Source organism: Lingula anatina, unplaced genomic scaffold (assembly GCF_051362555.1).
Source record: "Lingula anatina isolate TDL-2025a unplaced genomic scaffold, LinAna3.0 unanchor82, whole genome shotgun sequence".
Taxonomy (NCBI): domain Eukaryota; kingdom Metazoa; phylum Brachiopoda; class Lingulata; order Lingulida; family Lingulidae; genus Lingula; species Lingula anatina.
The window spans coordinates 5,624,096-5,651,356 of record NW_028257603.1 but is presented as its reverse complement, the minus strand read 5'-3'; the positions used below and the strand labels follow the sequence as shown (position 1 = coordinate 5,651,356).

Genomic DNA, 27,261 nt, shown 5'->3' with positions numbered 1-27,261 from the left:
CACTATTTTTTGTAAAATAAATTATCATAAACACAGTTATATGTATGAATACTAGATATATTTTAGGAATGATAGATCTACACCTTCGGAACCAATCAGTGTTATGTTGTGTGTCAATATGGCCGAAAAAGTTTTAGAACTGATTGTCGTCCTTCTATTTATACAAATTTCGTCTAAGTGTGCTCAACAGTGTGATGTAGCCAGCATTCATGTTACACAAGAAGACGGTAGCCAACAAGTCTTTAGGGTAAAGGGACTACAGCTGTTTGGAGATTGTAAAGAATGCGACGAAGAATCTCGAGCAACCACTTCACGGAGCACTGACCACAGATATCGTTTCGTCTTGCCAATCAGCTTGACCATAGGAGAACTGGCCCCAGAATGTGGTAAGCGAAACACGCTTGTCGTCTTTTAATTTATCATCAAATTGATGATGATGTTCGAGGGTTTTGTTATTTTTTTCATAATTTTATATTTTTTGCTTCATTCTGTGTATTATAAATTTAAATAAAAAATGATAACACACAATTAATAATAGCGTTGAACACAGAGCAATTAATAAGGGATTACCCTCCATGTGGCTCTGATGAAGCTGCCACATAGCAGATGTGTTTAACGTGACAAGCCCCACTCAAGATGTTATTGCCTGATGTGCAGTCGTGTGTAAACCCATTACTTGTATCATGCCCTCATATCAGCTGGATAGATCGCAAACAGGGGGGGCTGACGTAGTCTCCTCAGTAAATTGCTTTTACTTAAATTTTACTTGGGCAATAAAGATAGGAGTCTAGGTGAAATGCCAATATTAATGCTGCACTCTGCTTATAGAATTTTTTTGTGTAAACATAGACCTTAATGAAATGTGTTGCCCCTCGTTATAATGTGAGTAAATGTAGAAATATTATAGATACTTATCTAGTGCTGTGTGGGTTCAAACAGTATGGTGTATTTATTAAGTATTTTAGGTATTTATGGCAACCAATATATAAAATATTACTGCTGTACAGTTTAATAATGATTCTTCTCTATGTTTTTAGAAATGAAGGGAGATGTGCCAGTGGGTCTATGTTCTGTGCAAAGAGAGTCTTGTCCAAAGGAAGGCATGTTTAATTTAGAGGTAATTATAATTTAATAAGAATAATCAATATCATGCTGTATGCCACCATTGCTATAATTTGATGGCAGTATGAAGTAAGTTATTGTAATTATTATTACTCGAAAGGAAATTTGTTAAATGGTATATAGATATTAGGGGATGATTATTAAAGCTAGATAGATTTACCTGTAGAATTGATTATTTAGTATACCTTAAAGATAAAAAATAAATACAATGTTTAATTGATTATTTAGTATACCTTAAAGATAAAAAATAAATACCATGTTTAATTGATTATTTAGTATACCTTAAAGATAAAAAAATACAATGTTTTTGTAATCATGGTTTTGAGTAAATTCTCTGTGATGTTTTTTTTCTTTTCTTTCTTTTTTTTTTGGGGGGGGGGCTGGGAGGGGGGGATGGGTGTGCTTGGCTGATCAGTTAACAAATGGAAATGTAACATATTCTTTTCTTAGCTGCACAAAAGATACACATTCCAAATATTATTATTTGAAAATGTATCATATTTAGTTTCTTATAAAAACAAATTATCTGATGTAAACCCAACTCACCATTCAGATTATATTTTATGAATTTATCAGTAAACCAATATATTGGGAAATAAAATTGATTTTTTTTCAAAGAAAGTTTGAATTTACTATGACATTAATATCATGTGTAGTGTCTTTCAAAACATTTTATTTTATTCCAGGCTCATTCTGAATCTATAGCAAAAAAAGGATTAGTGCCACTAGCAACAGGAAATTTGGATATAGATAAAAATATTGGTAGGTATAAAATCTGTTATCTATTATTTGGTCCAAATGTATTATTTGCTACAATTTTGGCCAATAGTTTGTTAAACAAGTTTTATGACAAACTGAAAACTTCCCTTAATGCTTAGTGTAAACTTCACCAGTCCATTTATTCAAATTATTATTATTATTATATTATTATTATTATTATTAATAATAATAAAATTTATTTAAAGAGGGTAAAACATGTTAAGTGCGCACACTTATTTTACACATGGCCCTCTAGGGGGTTAAAATGAAATATTGTGCTAATGAATAAAAGATGAATAAATCTCTGTGGCATCCAAGTAATTTGTTTTTACAAGTTTCTTAGTTGATAGATACTTCTTATTACAAACAACTTTTGAATAACAATAAACCACATTTCTTTTTGTTTCTAAAAACCCACTACATGTTTTTCTTTTGCTAAAGCTATGGGGATGGTTCTGATGAATTTGGTTCAACCAGATGAAGCAGTTCAAGTTTTTACTAATATTATCAAGGTATTCATTTTGATTATCACATCATTTAACAACTAATGTGTTTTGAATATTAAAATGCTTAACAGTACAAAATATGTTAGTTTATTTAAAATTACAAAATTTAAGGGATTTCTGAAGATTGCTGAAAATTCATCAATCCTCTAGTTTTATTTAAAGCTGCAACAAAATGTATGTAGATTTGGTTATTTGGGCATAGTCTGTTGAAATAATATGTTTTTAAAGGAGCATCCTGAAACAATAATTGCGTACCACGGGAGAGGGACAGCATTTGCAAGAAAAGGCCTTCAGGTATGTTACTGGTATGGAATTTAGAATATCTGATGAAATATCCAACGAATTAAGTTTCTAAAAATAAGATGTTAAAAGTAGGATATAGTGTAATATGTTGATATATTTTTTAAAATTGGATTATTGATCTCTAATATGTATAGACTACATAGATATGTATGCTATATGATTAAATTCTTTATCTTTCAGTCTGAAACTAATGCAGCTTTAGCATTACGTGATTTTAGTAAAAGTATTGAGTTGGACCCGAAGAAGTCAGAGAGTTATGAAAGAAGAGCAGAGGTAAAGTTACAAAAAATATTTATTTGTGAAACTTACCTATAAACTATATCTTTACATGGCCATATTGACTCCAAGAGGTAACTTTACATATTCGTGGTCATTAATAATTGCTGATTTCTCTTCAGGTTTTAATATCGCTGGGTCAATATACCAAAGCTTTAGAAGACGTCAATAAAGGCCTGAAGCACAGCAATAGAGCCAAGCTATATTTTCTGCTATCTGTCTGTACATTTGACAGCTTTTCTGGCTTGTTTCTCTTCAGGTTTTAATATCCCTAGGTCAATATACCAAAGCTTTAGAAGACGTCAATGAAGGCCTGAAGCACAGTAATAGAGCCAAGCTATATTTTCTTAGAGGAACTGCATTGTTTTTGATGCAGGTAAGTCAGCCTTTGGTTTACTTTGTCAGTCAGCCTTAGATGAGAATTTATTGTGTTGAAGTAAGTTTTTTTACAGTATTAGCATATACCTATGAAGAAACTTATTCAGAATCAAGGTCATGTCACTTTTGTATAGGCTCATAATGGCAAGAGAGCATGCAGTGAGATCTCTGGATTCGGAGAGAATTTTTTTATGACCAAGAAAATGCATTCAGATTTACTGAATGAATTGATATTGTGAATTTAACATTGGGCAAAATAGAAGTGTCAATAACATGATTTTGCACTGGTCAGTAGGACACATACTGTGGTGAATCGCCCTGTTTGCATATGAATGGCAACTTTGCCTTTTTTAAACAGTTTTCTTTGAAAAATTTTCCAAATCTGTGTATTCATAGGAAACGGTATTTTTTCAAACATTCTTCATATGGTAAATATAATTGATATCAGGCATATACGATATATATTGATACAGATGATATGTAACATGCATGGACGCACACATACACACACATTCACACATATACATACACACTTTGAGAGAGAGGGAGACTTAAATAGTGTTTCTTCCTTTGTTTATTGTCTCATTTCAGAAACTGCAAGATGCAGAAGATGATTTTAGAAAAGCTTTGGATCTGGCAAAAGATCCTCAGCATCCCTTTTTGTATCATCTTGGTCTGACATTATTTTATAAGGGGAAAGTAAGGGTAAGTTGATGCTATTTTATAGGGGAAATTAAGAGTAAGTTGACGCTATTTTATAAGGGAAAAGTAAGGGTAATTTGATGTTATTTTACAAGGGGAAAGTAAGGGTAATTTGACGTTATTTATAAGGGAAAAGTAAGGGTAAGTTGACATTATTTTATAAGGGAAAAGTAAGGGTAATTTGATGTTATTTTACAAGGGGAAAGTAAGGGTAATTTGACATTATTTTAAAAGGGAAAAGTAAGGGTAAGTTGACGCTATTTTACAAGGGAAAAGTAAGGGTAATTTGATGTTATTTTACAAGGGGAAAGTAAGGGTAAGTTGATGTTATTTTATAAGGGGAAAGTAAGGGTAAGATGACGTTATTTTATAAGGGGAAATTAAGGGTATGTTGACATTATTTTATAAGGGGAAAGTAAGGGTAATTTAATATTATAACAGCTAGAGTTTAGGGAATGTTGGTTATGCTTGAAAACCATTGTGAATTAATTCTAGTTCATTGTTATTTCATTTTAAAAAGTCAACTGTAATTACAGAAAAGTCAAGGTTTTGATACTGTGAGTGTTTATGAGCCTTTCAATGCTAAAATAAAACTGCATCTCCTACTTTTCAGAATGCAATAGAAGTGTATAAAGATGCACTGAAATTAGAACCTAACCACACAGAAACATTGCTGAGTCTGGCCCAGGCATTCAGGTAAAATTTGTTCATGATATCAATATTTATTGCTCAGCAAACTTTACACAGATAAGATTTTTTCTCTGAGGTTTTTGTTAGTAATCATGAATTTATTTCTCAAGTTTCAATTTTCTTGAAATTATTTGACACTACTTTGCTGTTATAATGAAAAATTGCAAACATCCAGGATAGCCCAAACTAAGTTATAAACTTTATTTCCAGGGAGATTGGCAATGTTAAACAAGCCAGAACACAGTTTAACAAGGCAAAATCCAGGATGCCGTATAATTTACTTACTATGCAGCTATTGAGCAGTTTTGATTATTTCTCAGGGGAGGCTGAAAAGGCACTGGAGCACACTCATGTGAGTTACACTAGGCTGTTGGGGGGGGGGGGGGGCTGGGGGGGGGGGGGGTCAGTGCACCCTCCTTTATTGCTCTCTTTTCATCAAATGTTGTTTATTTCAAAGGATAAACTGTTAGAATGAAGATGTTGAATAGCACTCCATCCCTTTCAGTAGAATCTCTAATCTTCCAGTGCAAATGATTCATTTAACTTGATTATCCATATCTTTATTTAGATTCATCTATATATACATGCTAACTGAATAGCCTGTTTAATTGTATTATCTTAGGTTACCAGATTAAAAGACTCGCCAGTAAAAAATGTGATGAACACTATGTTTTATGGAGAAACAATGGAATTTATCATGAATGATTCTTGTCATTAGTTGAATCATCTCTTCCTGTTGTAGGTTCACTTTAGAGGTCACTCACAGTATTTGTGTTCACATCAGAGGTCACTTACAATATTTGTGTTTTATTTCAGACATGTCTTAGAATAGACAGAAAAAATGTGTTGTGTCAATACCTGAGAGGACTTTCCCTGATTGTTCTAGGTCAGCTGTACGAGGGAGTTAAAAGTCATACCAAGGTGTGATATCTATCCATTTATCTGTAATAAATTATTGTGTTTTGATGTTTAAAAAATTGAGCAATAAGTAAAAAAAACTGTGAAAAAAAGAACTTGTTTGTTTGAATTACCACTGATAAAAATAGAAATTGGAGTTTGGAAACTTAGTTAAAGTTGCACAATGTTTTTCTTGGGATACCATCTTAATTATGATAATCATTATTGATATCTGTGGCTAGTTTGACATGGAATTTTTTCCAGAAACTTTCATTGGGTTTCTCCCTGAAGCAAAGTCTAGACCCCCCCCCCTTGAGTTTCTGACCATAGACCTTATATTTATATTAATTGTACTTGTCATGATACACCATTGTCAAGCAGGCCTAATGTCAATCACAATATCCAGTATTGTTGAAAAAAGTTCCTTGATTTGTACAGCCCACAGCCAGGAGAGGTATAGAACTTTTTAGATGAATTAAGAAACCTAACAATGGCAGAAATATGCCCTCTTTAACCACATTCATGGTCATCAGTTTTGATTTAGTTATTTTCCTGTGTCCAGGTCATGGTGTATACGCCAGCTACCAGCAGCATGAGAATGAGTCCAGAATTTATCAAATCACATTATCTAAGAGGTAAGTGAGGAAAATAGGTACAGTGGGATACAGTATATTTTATGTTTCTTCAAGTCATCACTATGAAACTGGGATACAGTGTCCTTTATTTTTTTAAGTCATCACTATTAAAACTACTGCAAAAATGGCAAGAAAAAGAGCTTGAAGATTAAGAAAATTTTAAGGCTTAAAAAGGCACTGGGGAGGCAAAATATGTGTGCCAAAGCTTGTTCATTTTATATTGTAATAGTTTTTTTTTTTCAGGAGAGTTAAGATTTCATTTACTTTGTATGCTCCTATATCAACAGACAATTTGATAACCATTTCCTGAATGTGATTTGCCGTTATTCTTATCCACATTTTTCCGCTAACCACCATAATTTATGATATGTAATCATATAAATGTGGATAAGATTACAGTCTCCTGAGATTATAGGGTACCTAGTGATTATATTTTGTGAATACCGAGTTGTGAATGGCTCCTTAAAATGTTTTTAAATGGAGCATTGCTGAATTGTTTTCCAGAATATGCCAGATATCTCCACTCACATTTAGACCTGTCGGTCTTAGATATCAACTTGGACGAGGATTTCAATGGAGAATTCAGAGATCGATGGGCAAAAGGGCTTCCGTTTCATTTTGAGGTTTGGCTTGTATTTAAAGTTTTGTTGATGTTGATCCAATAACAAAAATTCCAGTTTCCATTTACACATGACCACTATAGTTTTGTTGATGTTGATCCAATATCAAAAATTCCAGTTATCCTTTACAAATGACAAATACTGTAATACTAATAGTTAAAATGTACATTATTTGATGCATTATAAGCATTATTATTTTATTGTAATCACATATTACTGTATATGTTCTAGATTTTTTATGCCTTATTTTTTAAGGGCCCCTATAAAGAACAGCCTGGTTTACAACCACATATTAGGTATGTTTAAAAATGTTTAAGGCTACATGGATAATTTCACTATCTGCTCTGTTTAAAGTTTAACAGCAGAATTATATTATGTGTTAATAACAAGAGCATTCAATTTAAAAGCATCAAAATCTTCTTTCAGAGATGTCAGCTTAGATTTAAGCTGGGATAAACTGTCGCCCAGCGCACAAACATTAATCTGCAGAGCTAATAAAATAGGCTGGCTTACACAGGTCACGGCCGATGGCTTCCTGCCCAATAAAAGACTCAATCTGGCTATGGGGTTAGCTGCGACACATATAGCACAGTTTTTAGAGGTAAGTCTATGTTGTTCGGTGGTTAATATGGTGTAGTAGAGGTACCCTGAGGGTCAGACTACTGGTGGTGACTCTAATTGTCACTACAGACATTGCTTTCCCTTTATGTAGAACTTACTGATAAGCTTTGAATCTTGAGCTGTGTACAGTCTGGGTGTTACCAGTGTCATATCTATGTGTGTATTATATGTATCATCTTTATAAAAAGATACATGTTATCATTGTTAAGAAACTACTATTTTAGTACTTTCTGTATTTTAAATGGTGGGGTTTTATGATGTTTGAACATATTTTTGTATATTATCAGTGAATTACCTTTCTTATCATGTACCCTTTCAATATATTGTTTGATATGAATGTTAACCATTGTGAATCTGTATGCAAATCTACTATGTTTATACTATGTACTATCTACATAAAATCATAAAAGTGAGGTTGCATAAAATGACCAAAATTACAGTTACTGCCAGAGTTAACTGAAATTTAACCATTTGCTAACAGAGTGCTGATCTGATGAAATGCTTTTCTTTGTATGTTTGATTTCTTACTTCCAGTCTTTCTGGCGAGGGAAAAATATGAAGTGTAAAGGTAGGAATAATTATTCAGCAATAAAGTGATAATAAGTTCATTCAGTATATATTGTATCTAGCTTTTTTTTTTCTCAAAATTTGCCTTTAAAGCATTTTTCATTAATAAATAACATTTTTGGATAACCAGATTTTGACTTTTTAATGTAACATTTACAGTTAATCTATATTTCCTTGCAACACTCAACAAATGCAGTTATTTGATTAGAACCTTGAAAAATTCCAGCCTTTATCTCCTGTTTTCATCGTCTGATTTTTACCACACTATTTGTTTTCAGGGAAGAAATGTACCTGGAGGGACATATTTGACATAGGTGTGCAATACAGAAGACTGGCAGACCCAGATAGTGTAGTCTTATGGCTGGATAAAATACCAGAAGATATTGTCAAGGAGGGGTATAAATGTGATGTCAACTTTGTGAAGTAAGTACACAAATGGGTGATTATCAAGGGTCCCAACAGCCATGTTTAATTGGTTTTTTAATCAATTACTTGATTTTTACTTGATTATCAGTTGAAATGGTGTTTTTAATTGTATACAAATTGTATTGCAAGGAGTGTATTAACATGAAGACCATTTTGAACTAATATACTGTCCTAAACTCTGTTAATGCCACTCTTTTAAAGGGGTGATGTTGTAAACATCCGGATGGCGCCATATTTTGACCTGGTCTTCAAACTGGTCAAGACAATGTTAGGGCATTACCAAGGGTAAGGAGACTTAGTTGTATATCATGATAAAACTTACATGCAAATGAAGTTTAATAAATATTACTGACAATGAATGTCAAATATAAAACAAAATTTGTATGTAGAATTAGTCCCCTTGTTCATGTTTCTGTTAATCAGCATTTTAGAGAAGCATAATGATATGAATGTGATAAATGTGAGGAATTATCAATTTTTTAGACAAAAAGGAGCAGCAGTTTTGGTATATCATTATTTACAGGTTATTTTCTAGATATATTTAGATATTGTCATGTGCTTACATTTTTATTCTATATTCCAGAGAAGGGGTAATAAATTATGCTGGGTTTCAGGAAGATTTAGACAAAGCCAAAAGTGTCCATGATATTTTACAAATAGCACGAGTAAGAGGGGAATCCATTTGAAATATATATTTTGTTGATATATTAGTAACTGGTTTATATACTATCTTAAGGAGATTTGTAAATTGAGATATTTTTAAAGAGATTGAATTTTTTTTAAAAGAAATGCTTCTTTACAGAATTTGTAATTTTAAAATTGTATCCTTTTACTAAAAATGTTTTTGCTTAAAACTTAATACCTGTGATAAATAGTGAAGAGCAATATTTTTTTAAATACTATTTCAGAAACGTAATCTGAATCAGCAAGGCTTCATGGTGACCACACAAGTGCCAAGCTCACAAGATAAAAACAACAACCGCCATGAGGGATTAATATTAACCCTGACCCAGGATGGGTAAGATATAATAGAAACACAGAAGTTGCTTCAGTTTCAGTTATTTATTCATGATAGGAAGAAAAAACAAATAAACTCATTGTATATGCTGATGTTTGTTGTAATTCTCTTGTTTCATGTCAAAATAAAGTAAAGGTTGAGGGATATCACCTAATTCATCTAATCTGAGGAAGAACTTAAAAGTGAACAGAGCCACTGTGGAAATTAAGATACATTATATTAATTGGTATGAATGTAAAATGCTGCATTAAAATCTGTTGTTTCTTATGTAGTTCAATAGTGTTCATAATCTTAAAAATTTGCCCGGATGCCCTTAATTATATTTGTACTTTAAAGAAGGTAGGTTAGATTTTAATAATTGATTTTATTTCCAGCAATGGTCAGGTGACTTTCTCCCTAAACACGCCCACCACCAAGGCACGGACAGCGTCCTTCCACTCTGAGCTAAATTATCTATTCACTAAATTAGACAAGGAAGTCAGAAGAACAGGAGCCAGTAAAATAGCTGTAATGTTTTAATCTTTTCCTTCAGTTCTTTATTGAAACATTGATCTGAGCAGTCTTGATAGAATTGTATTAAATTTTAGGATGTAACGAAATATAGTCATCTCAGTTATTTACTGTTTTATGGATGAAGTACAATAAATTGCTTATTGAGATTGCTTCCTTTAACTTTAAATCAGTTGGTAACAAATTCATTTTTATCTTAAACATGAAAGATGCTATATTCTGCTACATTTTGCTGAACATATTAAATAACCAAATTTGAAAAAGTCTAACTGTATTTCAACCTTATTGGACTGCTGTTTTGAGTGAGACAGGAATGGGACAAACATTTTCCTGTGAATTCCCCAAAGACATCAATGGTTTTGTCACTTAACCTATTTTTTTTCATTCTAAATCTTTGTTGTTGTTGTTTTTTCAGGAATTTGATAATGTACTGAATCTCATCCTGTCCTTAGGATATTACTTCTACAATCTCATGCCCCTGTCAAGGGGAACAAGGTATTGATTCTTATTTTACTTCTGTGTAACATGTTTATATTTCCATAGATGATGCACCTCATTCAACTGCTTGTTAATTCAGTTCCCTTTTTAGGATAAACAAGTATTATCAAACATGTCAAATATTTAATATCAGAAAGTGACATTAACCTTAAAAATGTTTAACTACAAAAACTCAGTTTTCCTCACAGAGTGGTTTTATCCTCATTTGTCTGTTTATGGCAAATGTTTATTTTTATCAAGGGTCACCATGGCATAAAAACCATAAAATTGTTTGTTGCTAAAGGAGTTAAAAGTTATGAGATGTACTGATGCCTGAATAGTCTCTTGTTGGTGGTCAAGAATTGGGGCTTTACTTTGTTTTGGTTGTATTCTAGTGTTGTTGCTTACTCTGTCATCTTGGGACTGTTCATGTCTATGGGGAAAGAAGTAACAGGAAAAATACCACAGGGAAAGGTAAGGAGGGGGATTTCCACTTCAGTAACCCTTGTTGTAAATTATATTTCATCAAAATGAAATAGGTAGGATCTCAATCTATAAGAATCTCTTCACTACAAAACTTATTGCCAGGTCATTTTTATGAGTGTCATCATGCTTGAAAGCATAAAACAATGTTGGCATTTTTATTATCTGTGCATGTTTTACTCTTGCTCTGTTTTTACTCTCGTTTTGGTTGAATTTTTGTAAATATAAAATGATGTTTTTTTTTTTTTTTTTTTTTTTTTTTTTTTTTTTGAAAATAAAGAAATATTTGAATTAAACTTTTCAGTTACTGGATCTAGAGGCCATGTTGTCTGGAGGTCCAGATGCTTTTATTTTGGTGGCCAAACAGTGGATGAATGTCAAGAAGTAAGTTTAATTAGTCAACATTAAAGTCAATTAATTCTACCACACCTCTAAGCTACCAACAGCTTTATTTGTGTAAAATGTAGTGTAATTATTTCTTCAGTTGGATCAGGGTACTTTACATGAATTTTATTTCATGTATGTTTTAATGTCACATTGATACATATTTATTAGATTTTATGTGTATAGATCCATTTTTGCCAGAACAAGCTTGTGCATAAGAAACATCAGAAATTCTATTCTTTACTGATACATTGTTTATATTTCTAGGACTACAGTCCCGGTTTCTCAGCTTCCCCAGGTCACAGCTACTTTCCCCACTGTCCGCAGTGTCATCGAGGCTCTCAAAGTAGGGGCAGCAGACTGCTAGCACCAACAACAGATATTCAGACAAGCAAGAATGCAGGGATGGTCTTCTGATAATGACTGTATTTTAGTGTTTGAACCCTCACCAACTGATTTAATATCCAGATCACAATGTAGTAGTAACTCAGCAATCTGTCATCTTCTCATCTATGTGTAATACAGCTGCACTCATCTGTATTCCATATACTTGACAACAGTGTATTAGTCTTTAATCTACAGCTGAGAAATCCTGGTTAAACTTTTGTCCTTGTGAATGTACATCATGTCAAAACCAATTTCTGGGCAAATTTTGGTCAATGACAACAAACTAACACCTTAAAAATAAGGGAATTTATACTTAACTCAGTAATGATCAGTACTTTCATAAAAATTGAAAATAGTTTTGCAAAGCAGTTTGAATTCACCATGGCAGTAAACACAGATGTTTATTGTTGATAATATAAGAGTTTGAATAGGTGCAATATGACAGTTGATAAATTTGAGGTTTGTAGTCTGGAAAGTTCATACATCTCCAGATGTACTGGTCTCAAAATATGAAAAAAGGAAAAGATTTTACCAAACAAATTCTTAGACTTATCAAAAGGCTTATTAGTCCAGGGATGATCTAAAGGTTTATTAACTTTAAGACTGGGTTCCCATACCTAGATCGATCTAACAGGATCGATCCATCTCCAAGGGGTTTCTCGCTATATAGCTTTCAGCTCAAGTGGCTTAGATGTTTTGCACGCCCACTGAAGCTGCTAAATGATAATTTATTACCCCTAGCAGCTTCAATAAAGGAGCCTAGCTAGGACAGCTCAGCCTCCATCTTGTAGCGATCAACCATTTTAACAATACTGGACCAGCTTACTGTAATCTTTGTACTGGTTTTGTCATACTAACTTTAAAAGATGTGGTCATTTATCAGAACACTGTAAGACTAAATTCTTTATTTTGTTCTAATCTTATATTAAATGTGACTTAAAACAAATACTTAATAAAGTATTCAGTTCAGTGCTATATACATCATACCTGTGAAGACGTCAGAATATCACTTACAAAGAACAAGTTAAATGTCCTGTGAGACTTTTATAGTTTTAATAAATAAACATAGTGATGCAAGTAAAATGTTTTTTTTCTTTTCATGATATATAATTTATATAGTTAGGTATACTATGATATCTGTTAAAAATCTGCAACTACGGTGAAGAATCTTAAATTATGGTCTAATCAAATAAGTTCAAAATTCCTAAGTACATATTTTTGGGTTTTATAAAGAAGGCTACAAAAACTGTCAATCTTCCACAATTTTACACAATGGATCAAAAGTTAAGTTTTGTTCATAATCATTTTTAGAAGGAAAGGATGCTGACTTCGAGAGTTTGGGACCAAGATCTTTCAATAGTCAAAAATTGCTTGTTGAGCCTTGGCACAGTGTAAATTTCTACTGTTGTCTACTCCTTCAAGTTGTGCCTTTCTGCCTATGAGCATGTGATGTAAAATGCCTTCTAGTTCTTAAACACAAAGTGATATTACACAGTTCTTCCTCTAATCACATGCAGTGGACTGAGGGGTATACGCAGACTTTTTTTACCTTTACAAATAACAAAATGAAACAGAAATATATACTTTAATTTTGTAAAAAAAAAATTCGTGGGTCGAAACTCTTCATGCTATCCTTACAGTATGCTCACCACTTGTACCGAGAATACATAATTTCTGTCGTCAACCTCAGGGGCGGATCCAGGATTATTTGAAGAGGGGGTCAGGGGTTGCGAAGATGGCCCTACCCCACCCCACCCCAACCCACCCCCACCCCCACTTGGCGTATTGTTTGGGTGAAGGGCCCTGGAAAAAAATTGTATTTAATGTAAAGGGCAAACAGTGCCAGTTGGTACGGTTTAGAACTATGATTCAGCTTGTCAAAATTCTAATTTCAAGAGGGGACCAGATATCGAAGAGGGGGTCAGGACCCCTATGACCTCCCCCTCTCTAAATCTGCCACAGAACCACCCTCCCCCTCCCGGTTCTGTATTTGGGCAATCTCTAAAAAAAATTTAATTACAGTGAAAATATGTATACATTTTTCTGTGCGAATTGATGATGGCTTCGTCTGGTTGAAGACGGGACCTCCTGAGCCATGTACGTCGTTGTGATGTAGACATTGCTCAACCAGCCACTGCAGCGGATGTTATTAGTTATGATCACATCTTGCGTCCTCTCACTGCAATGGACAAATCCGTGCAGGAAAAGTTAGCTGAGTATCGAGCTAAAAAATCAAAAGAAAACAAAACTCCCCTGATACATAGATTATTTGGGAATGGAAACTCGATAAAGACGACCGTAAGTTCCCCTTTCTCAAGCTGGTGACGGTGGCAGTGGGTTTCATATTAATCATGCTTGTGTCAGTTTTCGGTCTTATTTTCCTTACCTAGCAGGTTGTAAGGCCAAAAACTGTGGTAAAAACTTGTCTCAAGTTAAATTCCATCCAATGCATCAAAATTGTTTTGACCTACTTGCATCTTTATTCCTTTTGCAATAGTTTAGTATAAGTAATAACCCTTTGAAAATGGAATAGGAGTACTGTCTGTAGTTCAAATGGTGGAGACGGTGATTGGAATAAGTGATTTACAGTCGTTTTCAACATTTCTCTGCTCTACTGAAAAGTTATAACCCATTGTTCTTTGATGTCTTCTTTCAAATCTTCAGATTAAACTGGAACAAAACAGACCTGTAAATAACCATGATAAATATCACAGTGAAGCACAAGAGGACCAAGAAGGAACAGATAATGATGGAAATCACACCTTTCGTCCAGCTGATCTGGAAGAACCTCCTTGGATACGCAATTACATTCCAGAAATCTTGAAACCAAACTACTTGAAAATCTGTCTATGGTTTATTCTCTGGGGACTCTTCATTGAGCTCCAGTTTGGTGCTGTTTATTTTGCGCTCTCTATGTTTTATGTGGTTTATGCTAACACAGGAAGTCGAGTGAAAAAAGATGGAGCACCCAGTGCATATTCTGTATTTAATCCAAACTGTGAAAGACTGGACGGGACCTTCACTGCAGAACAGTTTGAGCAAGAATTGAGATATGGAGCAGGGTCTGTTAGATAGGGGAAATTAGTGAAATTTTTCATAATTGCCCATTTATTAAGTGATATGTTATTTACTTGTATTATTATTGTTAATTTTAAGCTTTCGTAATAATTTAAGGTCTTTCGAGGGGTTATAATCTTACAATGTAGATATTTGCGGTGGCAGGTCTCTTTGAGAAATGTTGCAAGGGTCTGTTTAACCTGTCTGTATATTGACAGACTTTGAGCTCATTCAGGACAGATGACTTGCTGACTAACAGATCTGCAGACTAAATATGGCACCGGACCTCACTGAAAAGCAAACTGCCCAATACCCTGATGGTCTCCACACACGCCATCCCTGCCCTAGCAATTAAACCTGGGAGCCAAGATTTAATTGGTTTAATTGTGGAGTATGGCAAGTCTGGAGCAGGAGACTTATGTATTTTGTGGCCCTGCTTTCAAGTGAGTCTGCCATATTTGAATAGCAGATCTGTTAGTCTGCAGATCATCTTGTTATGAATGTGCTCTTTGTTTTATTGCCTTTTGGTCATATGATGAATCTTATCATTGGTGGATTCAGGGAGAAACACCCACATTCTCCCACCCCCACCCACCCCCTTTGAAAACAAAATATCAAATATAGTCCCTGCTGGAGAGAAAAACCACTAAGAACACACTCAAAACAGTGGACTAACAGATCCACAGATCAAATACGGCTGACCCTCTTAAATGCTTGTTGCGTTTTTCCCATGGGGAAACTATTTGAAGTCTAGCTGGGAATAAGCAGCAAGCTTTTCAGTGGGTCAGCCATATTTGATCTGTAAGTCCACTGGTCTTAGGAACCATTCCCACAGATATTTAGATCGATCTATCTCCCTGGGGAGTCTCACTAAATTGCTGTCAACTTGGCCAGCTTGAATGTCTGTCATGCGTAGTAAAGCTGTTAAAGAATAATTATCTTTACCCCCTAGCCTATTTGGTAGGGGTGACAGACATTTAAGCCAGTTAGTTGATTACTATTTTGTGAGACTCCCCAGGGAGTTAGATCGATCCAGTTGGATCGATCTGTGTATGGGAACCCAGTCTTAACCCCTCATAATGTTTACTTGACACAGCAATATGCTCAATACTGTACCTTTTTCTATTATGTCTTTCCAAACAAGCAAGGGTCAAGGATGGCTTTATATCTAAGAACTTTTTTCATAGTAAAATATCAGTGTGGATAATCTCATTTTATAGGCAAGTAACAGCTTTGACTTTAAACACAGTGCTATATTCATATATGTACATATATTTCATTGGGTCTCAGTTTCTTGACAGACTAGGTCACAAGACTGAGGTAATTACCTGTTTACTTACAGGTAATTTAGTTCTGACCAAGTCTGTCAAAGTGAACAGACCAAAACCTCAACAGCTAAATCAAATACGTAGATCTGTCATATACAAAAACTTTTTACTAACATATGAATACTTTTTTGAATACTTGAGTGTTTGTAAATTGTAGTGCTATACTTTGTTATAGCTGTTTTCTGAGTAGTCAGTGTATTGACACTGCAAGCAATCACATGAAACTTAGGTTAACTAATATATACATGAAATGGCAGGTTTGGTGCATAATTATAGGTTTTTAATGTAATGGGACAACTTTCTTCTCAAATTTTTGAGTCAACTGTTGTAAAAAAATCGAATAATTCAATTGAAAACATAATCTGACTTCTGTACTGCTTTTCTTATATTGCATGAACAAATGTATTCTTGGGTTATCTTTTGGACATTGGAGATGTTATTGAAAGTAAAATAAACTCATATGCATCTACTTACCTGTTATAAGACCTACAGTGGGATATGCCTTCCAAATTTGGCACGTCTTACAAAAATGACAATATTGAAACAGTTCTCTTTGATGAAGCACTCGAAATTCAAACAGAGAAAGTAATGATGGGAGAAGAGATGAGTTGACAAAATCACTACTTTACAACGTGTTCAAAGATCACAAAATCGAACTTTTATAGGCAGAATTAAAATTAAAAAAAGTCCCAGAGATGAGCTGCAGCCCCGTAGCCAGCAATTTCAAAAGGGGGTTCTTTTTCTGAAAATGTGGACCTTTTACTTTGAAAAATTTATATACCTAGATAGAATTTTACTTAGAGGGGACCTTTTTCCTGGCAAAAATGGGGTTATTTTCGACCCCCCCTCCGGCTACGGGACTGAGCTGGCAAATTTACTACTTCACAACATCTTCAGAGATCACAAAATCGATCGTTTACTACCAGAGTTAAATTTTTCAAAAAGTTTCACACCAAAAAATGTACTTTCCTAATACTAAGAGCTGTCAGATCTTCAAAGACATTGTTATCACGGTCACTGATAACTTTTAATTTAAAGTAATGGACTTTAAGTATGATTTTTACATAGAACTTTTGCGTATTAAACATCCTGAATGAATGAATTGTTTGACTCATTTAAAATAGGTATAGTCATCTGCTTCTATATAATGTTTTATTTAATTTACTTATTAAAAATATTCATTTAATTTGTTCATGATTTATCGTACTATTTTATTTGTAAAGAAAAACAAATTATTATTAAAATAAACATCCTCTAAACAAAAGAAAAGGGACAAAAACGATTTATTTTATTTATTACTGAAATAGCATGCAATGCAGTTGGGAATCGGTACAAACAATTGAATATATTAAGGATATTTTGAAGCGGTTACTAGTAAATTCTCTTGCAGAATGAAATAAATCCTTACTACAGACCAGCACCAAAACATTTATCAAAAGTAATGGTAGTTAGCTATATACAGATATCTGGGCAATGCGGACTCTCTGCTGAGGGGAATTGGACCTTTCTCCTTTATTTTTTCCCTTATCAATTCTTCTGTTTAAACCATACAAACTGCAAATAATACTTTCGAAAAAATAGCGATTTTACTTATTGTGTTACGTGAGACGAGACAGTCCAATGTGGGGGGTAATTCGTGAAGTGCATTCCTATCCGAAACCCCGCGAGACCCCGTGCCCCGTGCAATCCGGCCGTAAAAAATGAGAAATGAGTTCTCAAGCTGACGGCCTGTGCGGTTAACCTGCAGCACTTTCTGAAGAAGAGATAAAAGGGTGCCACGTCGTGAGTATCTTTTCTTAATCATCAGGGGTGGATCCAGATTTTTTGAAGGGGGAAGGGAAGGGGAGTCCGTTTTTAGGGATTGACAGACTTCGGATTGCAAGGCCAAGCTTCACCCCCTTGGCGTCATGTTCGGGACGCCCAAAGGTCCCAACAAATTGGTGTTTTGGAGGGACAATGGCGCCATTTGGAACGGTTTAGAACTATTATTCAGCTAGATGTTTTTTGGCGCGTTTTTTAATCAGAAATCGAAGGGAGGGGATCAGGAACCCCCTTACACCCCCCCACCCCCCCCAAATCACTGATCATACTATATGTTAACGGCCACAGCAATCTGTATTTCGGTCAAAGTAATCCTTGTTGGGGTATCTTAACTCCAACTTGGCTTGAAAAATTGGAGATAGATGGTCGCCTTCCCCTGCCTACCGCAATTTATTTACGTTGAAGTTTCAAGGTTCTAATTAAGTGAAAGATCTTACCCACGCGTTAATTACATAAATCACTTCTGTGGACAAATCAGAAAAGCTCTTGCTTAATTGATAGACTATTCCAACAGAATAGCCCATCTTCTCTTTTTGATTTAATTTGATTTATTTCATATTTAAAATGAATCTTTTACATAAAATTTCATCTATAAAAACTGTTTAAAAAATTGGTCTTTTTTGACGCCCTATACCAAAGGCTTTGTGACAATTATCACAGTGAACTTTGAAATAACGTTTTCATCTCTTATTGTTCATCATTTTTAAAGTAAGAGTTTAACCGTTTTTGATAATTTTAACAGGTAAATGCCATGACTTAATCTTATAAAAATACTCGAATATATCACCTCTTGGATAGCAATAAAATAATTTACTATGCACATCATGTGTGTTTCCCCTTTCCAGTTATAAATATGGCGTATAACATGCTGCGACAATGGGCCACAAAATCTGCGTCCTTGGGTTACCCCCGCGTGTTTTTTGATCGGGGCGCTTACGTCACGGGAGAGAAATTCATAGCGTAAGTAACCTCAGCTGTGGGCAGTTTTATTCTTTGATTTTCTCTACTGTGTACATGAAGACAATCTTTGTGGCCCGTATTTAATTCGATGGATATTTTTGGCGGTAGGATAAAATAAGACATATTAAATACATGGACTTGGATCGAAACCAATATTTTGTGGTGTTTTCTGTCTACAGTATCTACCTTTTATTGTGATGTAATTTGTCTATCAACTTTATAAAGTATACTATATCGACTCGAAAAGATTTTAGTTTCGATGGCATTTTTTCTCTTTAAGTGATATTTCTCATGAATATTGTAACCAATGATTTGAATAACTGAGGTAAATCTGTGCGGGACCCATTCACATGCATGAATGTATACATGTTGCACTTGCAGACTAAGAGCTTGTTCGTCAGGTGCAGGAGACGCATCTTCCCGTGTTAAAATTCGATATGCACAGAAGAAAGATGTATTAAGTCTAAGAGACATCTACAACGCCGAGTCATGGAACTACATCCCGGAGACCATAGAAACCTTTGTGGACATTGCCGGAGACAATTTCCTGGTGGCAGAATTGGATGGAAAAGTTGTTGGTAAATCCCTTTTTTTTTGTTACAATTTACTCTTTCCGTGCAAGGGTTGGGGTGGGTTTTAAGTGACCTTTCCTTCGTTGATAGCCAGGAAAAATGCTCTGATGTTTTAGAGTTCCTGTGCATATATCCTTAGTGTTGCTTCTTTAGTTTCAGACATTGTGGTCACTTTTCTTTAGAGCACTTCGTCTATTTTCGTTAATCACGTGACTGACATGAACGAACATGTCGATCCGAGCGTAATTCGATGCACTTGCCTTGAAATGCTATTCCTTACGACTCTCCCCTACATTTTGAAAGGGAAATGGCCAATTTTTATGATAATTATAGTAAAAAGCATTGATTCAGCTTGACATTTTGAGGTATTTTTAAATTTTCAAAAAAGCTAATGGACACATTGTTTTGAGTAGATGTAAAAGATGAAAAATTTAAAGGGATAACAACTGTTCATTTTGGTGGGAAAAGTGCCATAAACGTAATAAGACGATTTTCCCATACTTTCCAATGGTTAGTGAATCCGTTCTGACATTTAAAGTAAGTCCGTTTTTCAATTATCTCTTAAGCATGCTGAGACCTCTGTCCAACAGTGGAAGACTTTTGGCTGTGAATGATGATGATGATGAAGAGATTATTACAGAGGGTAGCCAAAGTCCACGTGGTCCGATGGCAAGCACAGAGAAAAGTTGCATTAACTGCCATTTCGGTGGTAAAATGGAATTCATTGTATTTTGTATGTGTTTCAATGTATTGTTGTGGAATTTTGAATGCCATGCGAAGAGTTGTTATCCCTTTAATTAAGCAAAGAGTATCATGTCATTGAATCCGATTTAACGGCGAATCCGGCAACAAGAATATTTTATAACTTTTATCTGCCATACCTGGGTACCTTGCGCTAATGAGGCATATTTGATTTCTTTATTCAGTCATATAGCTGTAACTGCACATTATTTAAGACACAGAACGTACTTTTTGTTTTAAAGGTTCCGTGATGGTCAATGTTTTGAATGAAAAAGAAGCATTCGGTGGTCTAGCCGCTATTGTACCAGAACTCAGACGAAAGGGAATAGGTAAAAGACAATTTTATTTATAAGGTTTTTAGAGGTTTATCTATCATTTTATGAGCAACACACTTCTTTATCAAATATTAACATTTTCCGGATAAAATAAGTTTTTCCCTATCTAGAACGTACAACTTTATATATATATATATATATATATATATATATATATATATATATATATATATATTAGTAAAGCCTCGCTAGCCGCAGTAGTGACGTATTTCACTTGAGGATAACTGTGATATTTAATGTCTTAGGCTAAATGAAGTAAGTTACCTGAAAACAAAAAGAAATCTAAACAAGACGTGGTGTAACATTTAACTTCTTAATGCGAGCCTCCTTTCAACCATTATTTATTTTTTAAATTTTTTGTCCCACTGGTAAGGGTGGTGGGTTCTTGTTGTAATATTTTAAATATCCAATGTTGTAGAACTACCAAATGTTAACCTGTGTTGATTCTAAACATTTAAAATAACCAATTCCATTTTTTACCTTATCCAGTCAAAAAGATGTGGGCAGAGAGAAGTAAGCGGATTGGAGATCGGAATTTTGGCGTAGTTTCTGTGTCGCACAGACAGCAGATTCTCCATGACAACGGCTTCCAGGTCGCCACCGACAGAATTGGTCTTGTTTCGGGGCGAATCGACGAGTCTTGGTTGGCTGCAGAGGGAGAAAATGTTGAAACTGAAGTCGTGACAGCATCAAATGTGCCATTTCATTTATTGCTGAAGTATGATGCGGAAATCCACACCATTCCAAGACCATTATTTTTAGAGAAATATTTAGCTCGGCCATCGTCAAAATCTTTTGTAGCCGTCAACAAAAAGAGTGGAGATATCACTGGGTACACGATTGTCCAACCCGGACAGACGGCGTATAGAATGGCGCCCCTTTTTGCGGACTCTCTCGTCATTTCCAAACTTCTCCTACAAAAGGCACAGCGGTCGATCCCCAAAGATGCGGAGATAGACATGTTTTTGAACTGGTCGAATCCAGTCAGCCGTGAATTTTTTGATAAGAACAAAGATTCTCTTCGCTGGGTGATAGACTGTGTAAAGATGTTCACGCTCCGTGAAGTCCCAATCCCACACAACCATAAGGTCATTGCCATCACCTCCCCAGAAATGACCTTGGTTTAGGAACACTGATCAAGGAAAATAGTATTGTGTGGGTGTTCATACCAAATGAAATTGAAATTACAACATTAAAACATATTTATAAGTATAACAATAGTATAATTATTTAGCTGTGAAAACACACTTATACATGTATCAAAATTGCGGAAACTTTGAAGAGAAAACAAAAACAATAGCTTATTTTTTACAGTGAATTTTCAAAGGAATAAATGCGAATCATTTGTGCAAAATAAAACTTGTTTGATAAATGCTTGTATTCAATGACTGAATGTAGAACATAAGAATGGAAATGTTCATCCCCCCCCCCCCCCCCCCCTGTCTGCTTGAACCATGGACCCACAGAGGTCCGTATGCAGCATCCACAACTAATGATTTTTGCTATTGGAACAATGTGCTATTGGGCCAATATAACTCATCTGGTTCATTAGTCTGTTATATTTTCATGTTCTGCCTCCAAACTGCAGTGTACTTTCTAACAGTTTATTTTGTTACTCTGTCCCTCAGAGAAGATGTTGAAAATGTTATCTTTTGAAGACGCTGGTTTAAATTATATCGTACAACTTTATTTGTAAAAAAAAATAGATTATTATTATTATTATTAAAATAAACACCCTCGAAACAAAAAAAGGCAAAAACGATTTGTTTTATTTATTATTGAAATCGGCGCAAACAATTTAATATATTTGGAGTAGTTTGAAGTAGAATGAAATAAACCCTTATTTTAGACTAGCACCTAAACATTTGTCAAAAGTAATGGTAGTTTGCTACCATACAGATATCTGGGCAATGTGGACTCTCTGCAGAGGGGAAAATGCACATTTCTCCTTATTTTCCCCGTATCAATTCTGCTGTTTTAACCCTACAAACTTCACATATTATTTTCGAAAATAGCGATTTTCTAATTGTGTCACGTGTGACGAGACAGGCGGCTATGGGGCGTGAAGTGCATTCTTAGCTGCGACCCCCGTGCGCATAGACCGAAAAAAGACCTAGTAACTGGTTCACATAAGCTGACGGTCTGTGCGGTAAACCTGCATAATTCTCTGCACTCTCTGGAGAGGAGATATAAGGGTGCCACGACGTGAGTATCTTTTCTTAATCTTCAGAGGTGGATCCAGAATTTTTTGAAGGGGGAGGGGTCCGTTTTTTTAAGGACTTGACAGGCTTCGGATTGCGATGCCAACTCTCACCCCCTTGGCGTCAGGTTCGGGCCACGCCCAAAGTTCCCGAAAATAATGGTGTTTTGTAGGGGAAATGGCGCCATTTTGTACCGTTTAGAACTATGACTCAGCTAGTCCTTTTTTTGCGTTTTTTAATTAGAAATCGAAGCCTCTTATCTCTAATTTTCCATCATTTTAGTAAGAGTGTAACTGTTTTTGGTCATTTTAACTACTAATTATGACTAAATATTACATACATGTATATGCTCTAATATATATCACCTCTAGACGATTTCCTCACCTAGCAACCAATGGACAGAAATAAATTTAAATGCTCTGCATACCATGTGCATATTTCCTTTTCAGTTACCAATATGTATAACATGCTGCAACACTGGGTAACGAAATCTGCGTCCTTGGGTTATCCCCGCGTGTTTTTTGGTCGGAGCGCTTACGTCACTGGAGAGAATCTCATGTCGTATGTAACTTCAGCTGTGGGCTGTTTTACTCTTTGATTTACTCATCTGTGTACTTAAAGACAATCTTTATGGTGTGTAATTAATTCGAAGGATATTTTCGGGGCAGTAAGGTAAAATAAGACATTTTAAATACATGGACGGGGTGTTTTCTGTCAACAATATCTTCTTTATATTGTGATGTTTGTCTTTCAACTTTATTTAGTATACTATATCGACTGGGAAAGATTTTGTTTCGATGGCGTTTTTTTTTATTTAGTGATATTTCTCATAAATATTGTATCCAATGATTTGAATAATTGAGGTAAATCTGCGCGGGACCCATTCACATAAATATCAAGATACATGTTGCACTTACAGACTTAGAGCACGTTCGTCAGGTGCAGGAGACGCATCTTCCCGTGTTATAATCCGATCTGCACAGAAGAAAGATGCAGCAAGTCTGACAGACATCTACAATGCCGAGTCATGGAACTACATCCCGGAGACCATAGAAACCTTTGTGGACATTGCCGCAGACAATTTCCTGGTGGCAGAACTGGATGGAAAAGTTGTTGGTAAACGTTCTTAAAAAAAAAAAAAAAAAAAAAAACTTTCCATGAAGGGGTTAGGGTGATCTTTCCTTGTCTGATATCCAGGAAAATAATCGGAAATTTGAGTGACTTCCAGTGTATAAATTTTTAGTTCTATTGCCTTAGTTTGGACGCATTGTGGTCACTTTTTTCTGATCACTCCGTCCTTTTTTTTGTTGATCAAATGACTGAAATGAATGGATATCATGAAATGAATTGACATGTCGATCCGAGCGTAATCCGTTGCACTTGCCTTAGCATAGTTTTCCTTACGAGTCTCCCCTCAACCATCCCCCAATACAGTATCATACCCCGACACAAATTTCGAGATGAGATACACTACTTTCCAACCCCGCTGAGAATCATCACTATCACATCGCGTACTATAGTCTTCTAGGCAAGAGCGGTGTCGCGTCTGATACTTCGAAGCGCTTACTGACGTACACCTTGAAAACGGCTAGTTTGGTCCGATCTACTGGTGAATTCAGGATCATTCGGTGCAGAGTCTGGTAGTTGGGTAGGCCTGCAATCTTATAAGGGGAAAAAGTCAATATTTCTGATTTTATTACATAACTTTGATCCAGTTTTGCATTGAAATGCGAATTGACACATGGTTTTGAATAGATGTAAAAGATGGAGAATATAATTAAGCGCATAGTTTCATGTTATTGAATCTGATTTAATGGTGAATCCGGCCACAGGAATATCCTTTCTTACATTTGCCATACCTGGCGGCTCTTGCGAAAAATAGGCATATTTGATTTCTTTTATACAGTCATATCTATTATCGCAAATTATTTGAATCACAGAATGTACGTTTCTTAAAAGGTTCCGTGGTGTTACATCTTTTGGATGAAAAAGAAGCCTTTGGTGGTCTTGCCGCTATTGTACCAGAACTCAGAGGAAAGGGAATAGGTAATAAACTATTTTATTTATCAAGTTTAAGAGGTCGTTTGGCAACAGTTTTCCTATCTATCAAAATTTGAATAAGTTTGAAAATACAGTTTGACTAGCTGAAATAAGTTTTTCACATCTATATCTAGATAGTAAAGCCTTGTTTGCCTCAATAGAAACACCTTACATCCGTAATGGAAAACCTGACCTGTGAGATACTGTAATATCCAAAGCCTGTCTTAGTGCTTTAAACCTTTGATATCACCAATTCCTTTTTTACCTTATCTAGCCAAAAAGATGTGGGCAGAGAGAAGTAAGCGGATTGGAGATAGGAATTTAGGCGTATTTTCAGTGTTACACAGACAGCAGATTCTCCATGACAGTGGCTTCCAGATTGCCACCGACAGAATTGGTCTCGTTTCGGGGCGAATCAACGAGTCTTGGTTGGCAGCAGATGGAGATAATGTTGAAACTGAAGTCGTGACAACATCTAAAGTGCCATTTGATTTACTGCTGAAGTATGATACGGAAATCCACACTATTCCAAGACCAATGTTTTTAGAGAAATATTTAGCTCGGCCATCGTCAAAATCTTTTGTAGCCGTCAACAAAAAGAGTGGAGATATCACTGGGTACACGATTGTCCAGCCCGGACAGACGGCGTATAGAATGGCGCCCCTTTTTGCGGACTCTCTCGTCATTTCCAAACTTCTCCTACAAAAAGCGCTGCGGTCGATCCCCAAAGATGCAGAGGTGGATTTGTTTTTTAACTGGTCGAATCCAGCCAGCTGTGAATTTTTTGATAAAAACAAAGATTCTCTTCGCTGGTTGATAGATGGTGTAAGGATGTTCACATTACGCGATGTCCCAATCCCACACAACCATAAAGTCATTGCCCTCACCGCCCCAGAAATAACCTTGGTTTAGGAACAATGATCAAGGAAAATGTTTTTTATGCCTGTTAATACCAAATTAGATTGACATTAATATTGATATTTACATTGATACTCAATAATAATAATAATAATAATAATAATAATATTCATATCAGAATTCTAGCTGTGCAAACTCATATATGTATTTAAATTGCATGCATATATCCTTATTACTATTATTAAGGAAACTTTGAAGAGAAAATAAAAACTTCAGCTTATTTTCAAAGTGAATTTTCAAAGGAATAAATGCAAAATTAATAATTTGTGCAAAATAAAACTTGTTTGATAAATGCTTTGTATTGAGTGACTGATTGTAGAACATAAGAATGGAATTTTTCGTTTGTAAGATAGAGACAACGTTAATTTTAAAGAAAATGTATCAGAAAAAAAACCCGTTAAAACAAGAATTACATTTTACAAAGAGTATTTCACGATAACCATTCCACTTCTAAATGATAACTATGTAGTTATCCGGCAATGAAAATATCATTTTAATGGCGGTGATGTGTGATTTGAAGCAGGCTGCTTCTTCTCGGGGAATAAGTAACTTAGTTGTGTTACACACAAAAATATTTCAAAGAAACTCAAAACTCCAGTTGCAGTGCGCCGTTAATAGTAAGATTTAAGAATGTAACTGCTAAAAAGAGAGCTTGAATCCTAAATACCCAGTGGCGGATTTAGAGGAGGGGGGGGGGGGGGGTGCAGGGGGTTCCTGACCCCTCCTTTGATTTCTGAAAAAAATCACACTTATATTCCCCATTTGAAATGAGAAGTTTGACAAGCTGATCCAAAACGCCAAAAAAAAAAAAAAAAAAAAAAAAAAAAACGGACCCCCTCCTTCAAATAATCCTGGATCCGCCACTTTTATGAAATACAAACAAGATCTGTCACTAGTAAAAAAATAAAGGAAATTGAGACGAGAAGGCAATTTTCTTATTTGTTCAAGATTTTGATTTGATTTAGGCCTATTTCATATTGTATCTTATACATAAAATTTTATCCATACATAAATATATTAAATACATGAATATTAAATACATGTATTACACAATAAAGTAAAAAACGTAGTTCCCTCATTCGCGGAAGATCGTCATCGGGAGATCGGGCGAGTTGAAAATGCAATATTCTTTCAAAGGACAGCACACGAACGAAACGTAGTGCCTCGATATGAAACCAGGCAACTTTTGTGTTTTTAATCTCCAAATACGAAAAAAAAATCAATTAAGCTAATAAATAGGCTAACGTTAAGAACGTATTATATCGTTTGTTTTATATTAATTATTATTTAAGGTCATTATAATAAACAAGTCGCATTTCGATGTACTCCATGCTATGACCTTAATATATAAATAGCAATTTTTACGAGATTACAAATTGTATCGCATTGTTTGGTTCCATTGCCTCGCTTTCAAAAATTAGAACAGGCGCTCCAAAATCGTAAAACGAAGTTAAAAATTTTATATTGGCCGAGTTCCCCCACTGTTAAGAATATCCTCGCAGCATTATCTGCGGTTAACCTTCCTAC

The 27,261-nt window shown here is 35.0% G+C and overlaps 4 protein-coding genes across 4 annotated transcripts; all 4 read left to right on the top strand.

The window, feature by feature from the left end:
• The first annotated feature begins 106 nt into the window (after window positions 1-106).
• On the top strand, window positions 107-12,844 carry LOC106152841 (tetratricopeptide repeat protein 13-like). The gene is made up of 25 exons (XM_086998599.1): window positions 107-386; window positions 1,038-1,117; window positions 1,809-1,884; window positions 2,323-2,393; window positions 2,616-2,681; window positions 2,871-2,963; window positions 3,226-3,342; window positions 3,936-4,049; window positions 4,660-4,742; window positions 4,947-5,088; window positions 5,553-5,657; window positions 6,196-6,268; window positions 6,773-6,891; window positions 7,144-7,184; window positions 7,315-7,489; window positions 8,044-8,077; window positions 8,355-8,499; window positions 8,704-8,787; window positions 9,086-9,167; window positions 9,411-9,520; window positions 9,895-10,027; window positions 10,446-10,525; window positions 10,903-10,981; window positions 11,295-11,374; window positions 11,642-12,844. The coding sequence occupies exons 1-25, from the start codon at window positions 119-121 to the stop codon at window positions 11,739-11,741; spliced, it is 2,550 nt and encodes an 849-aa protein (XP_086854725.1). The 5' UTR covers window positions 107-118; the 3' UTR covers window positions 11,742-12,844.
• A 999-nt stretch (window positions 12,845-13,843) lies between these two features.
• LOC106156320 (SAYSvFN domain-containing protein 1-like) lies at window positions 13,844-17,244 on the top strand. The gene is made up of 2 exons (XM_013531518.2): window positions 13,844-14,059; window positions 14,426-17,244. The coding sequence occupies exons 1-2, from the start codon at window positions 13,946-13,948 to the stop codon at window positions 14,834-14,836; spliced, it is 525 nt and encodes a 174-aa protein (XP_013386972.2). The 5' UTR covers window positions 13,844-13,945; the 3' UTR covers window positions 14,837-17,244.
• Window positions 17,245-18,820: 1,576 nt separating this feature from the next.
• Window positions 18,821-21,913, top strand: LOC147759287 (uncharacterized). The gene is made up of 4 exons (XM_086998591.1): window positions 18,821-18,927; window positions 19,309-19,505; window positions 20,483-20,569; window positions 21,065-21,913. The coding sequence occupies exons 1-4, from the start codon at window positions 18,821-18,823 to the stop codon at window positions 21,700-21,702; spliced, it is 1,029 nt and encodes a 342-aa protein (XP_086854717.1). The 3' UTR covers window positions 21,703-21,913.
• Window positions 21,914-23,231: 1,318 nt separating this feature from the next.
• On the top strand, window positions 23,232-26,020 carry LOC147759286 (uncharacterized protein F36G3.2-like). The gene is made up of 4 exons (XM_086998633.1): window positions 23,232-23,337; window positions 23,696-23,892; window positions 24,736-24,822; window positions 25,091-26,020. The coding sequence occupies exons 1-4, from the start codon at window positions 23,234-23,236 to the stop codon at window positions 25,726-25,728; spliced, it is 1,026 nt and encodes a 341-aa protein (XP_086854759.1). The 5' UTR covers window positions 23,232-23,233; the 3' UTR covers window positions 25,729-26,020.
• The last annotated feature ends 1,241 nt before the right edge of the window (window positions 26,021-27,261 follow it).

Coding starts and splice junctions, on each gene's coding strand:
- LOC106156320 (XM_013531518.2), top strand. CDS start 13,946: ATGGACAAATCCGTGCAGGAAAAGTTAGCTGAGTATCGAGCTAAAAAA. Junction 14,060..14,425: donor GAAACTCGATAAAGACGACC/GTAAGTTCCCCT, acceptor TCAAATCTTCAG/ATTAAACTGGAACAAAACAG.
- LOC147759287 (XM_086998591.1), top strand. CDS start 18,821: ATGGCGTATAACATGCTGCGACAATGGGCCACAAAATCTGCGTCCTTG. Junction 19,506..20,482: donor ATTGGATGGAAAAGTTGTTG/GTAAATCCCTTT, acceptor TTTGTTTTAAAG/GTTCCGTGATGGTCAATGTT. Junction 20,570..21,064: donor ACTCAGACGAAAGGGAATAG/GTAAAAGACAAT, acceptor TACCTTATCCAG/TCAAAAAGATGTGGGCAGAG.
- LOC147759286 (XM_086998633.1), top strand. CDS start 23,234: ATGTATAACATGCTGCAACACTGGGTAACGAAATCTGCGTCCTTGGGT. Junction 23,338..23,695: donor ACTGGAGAGAATCTCATGTC/GTATGTAACTTC, acceptor TTGCACTTACAG/ACTTAGAGCACGTTCGTCAG. Junction 24,823..25,090: donor ACTCAGAGGAAAGGGAATAG/GTAATAAACTAT, acceptor TACCTTATCTAG/CCAAAAAGATGTGGGCAGAG.
- LOC106152841 (XM_086998599.1), top strand. CDS start 119: ATGGCCGAAAAAGTTTTAGAACTGATTGTCGTCCTTCTATTTATACAA. Junction 2,394..2,615: donor TTTTTACTAATATTATCAAG/GTATTCATTTTG, acceptor ATGTTTTTAAAG/GAGCATCCTGAAACAATAAT. Junction 6,269..6,772: donor CAAATCACATTATCTAAGAG/GTAAGTGAGGAA, acceptor ATTGTTTTCCAG/AATATGCCAGATATCTCCAC.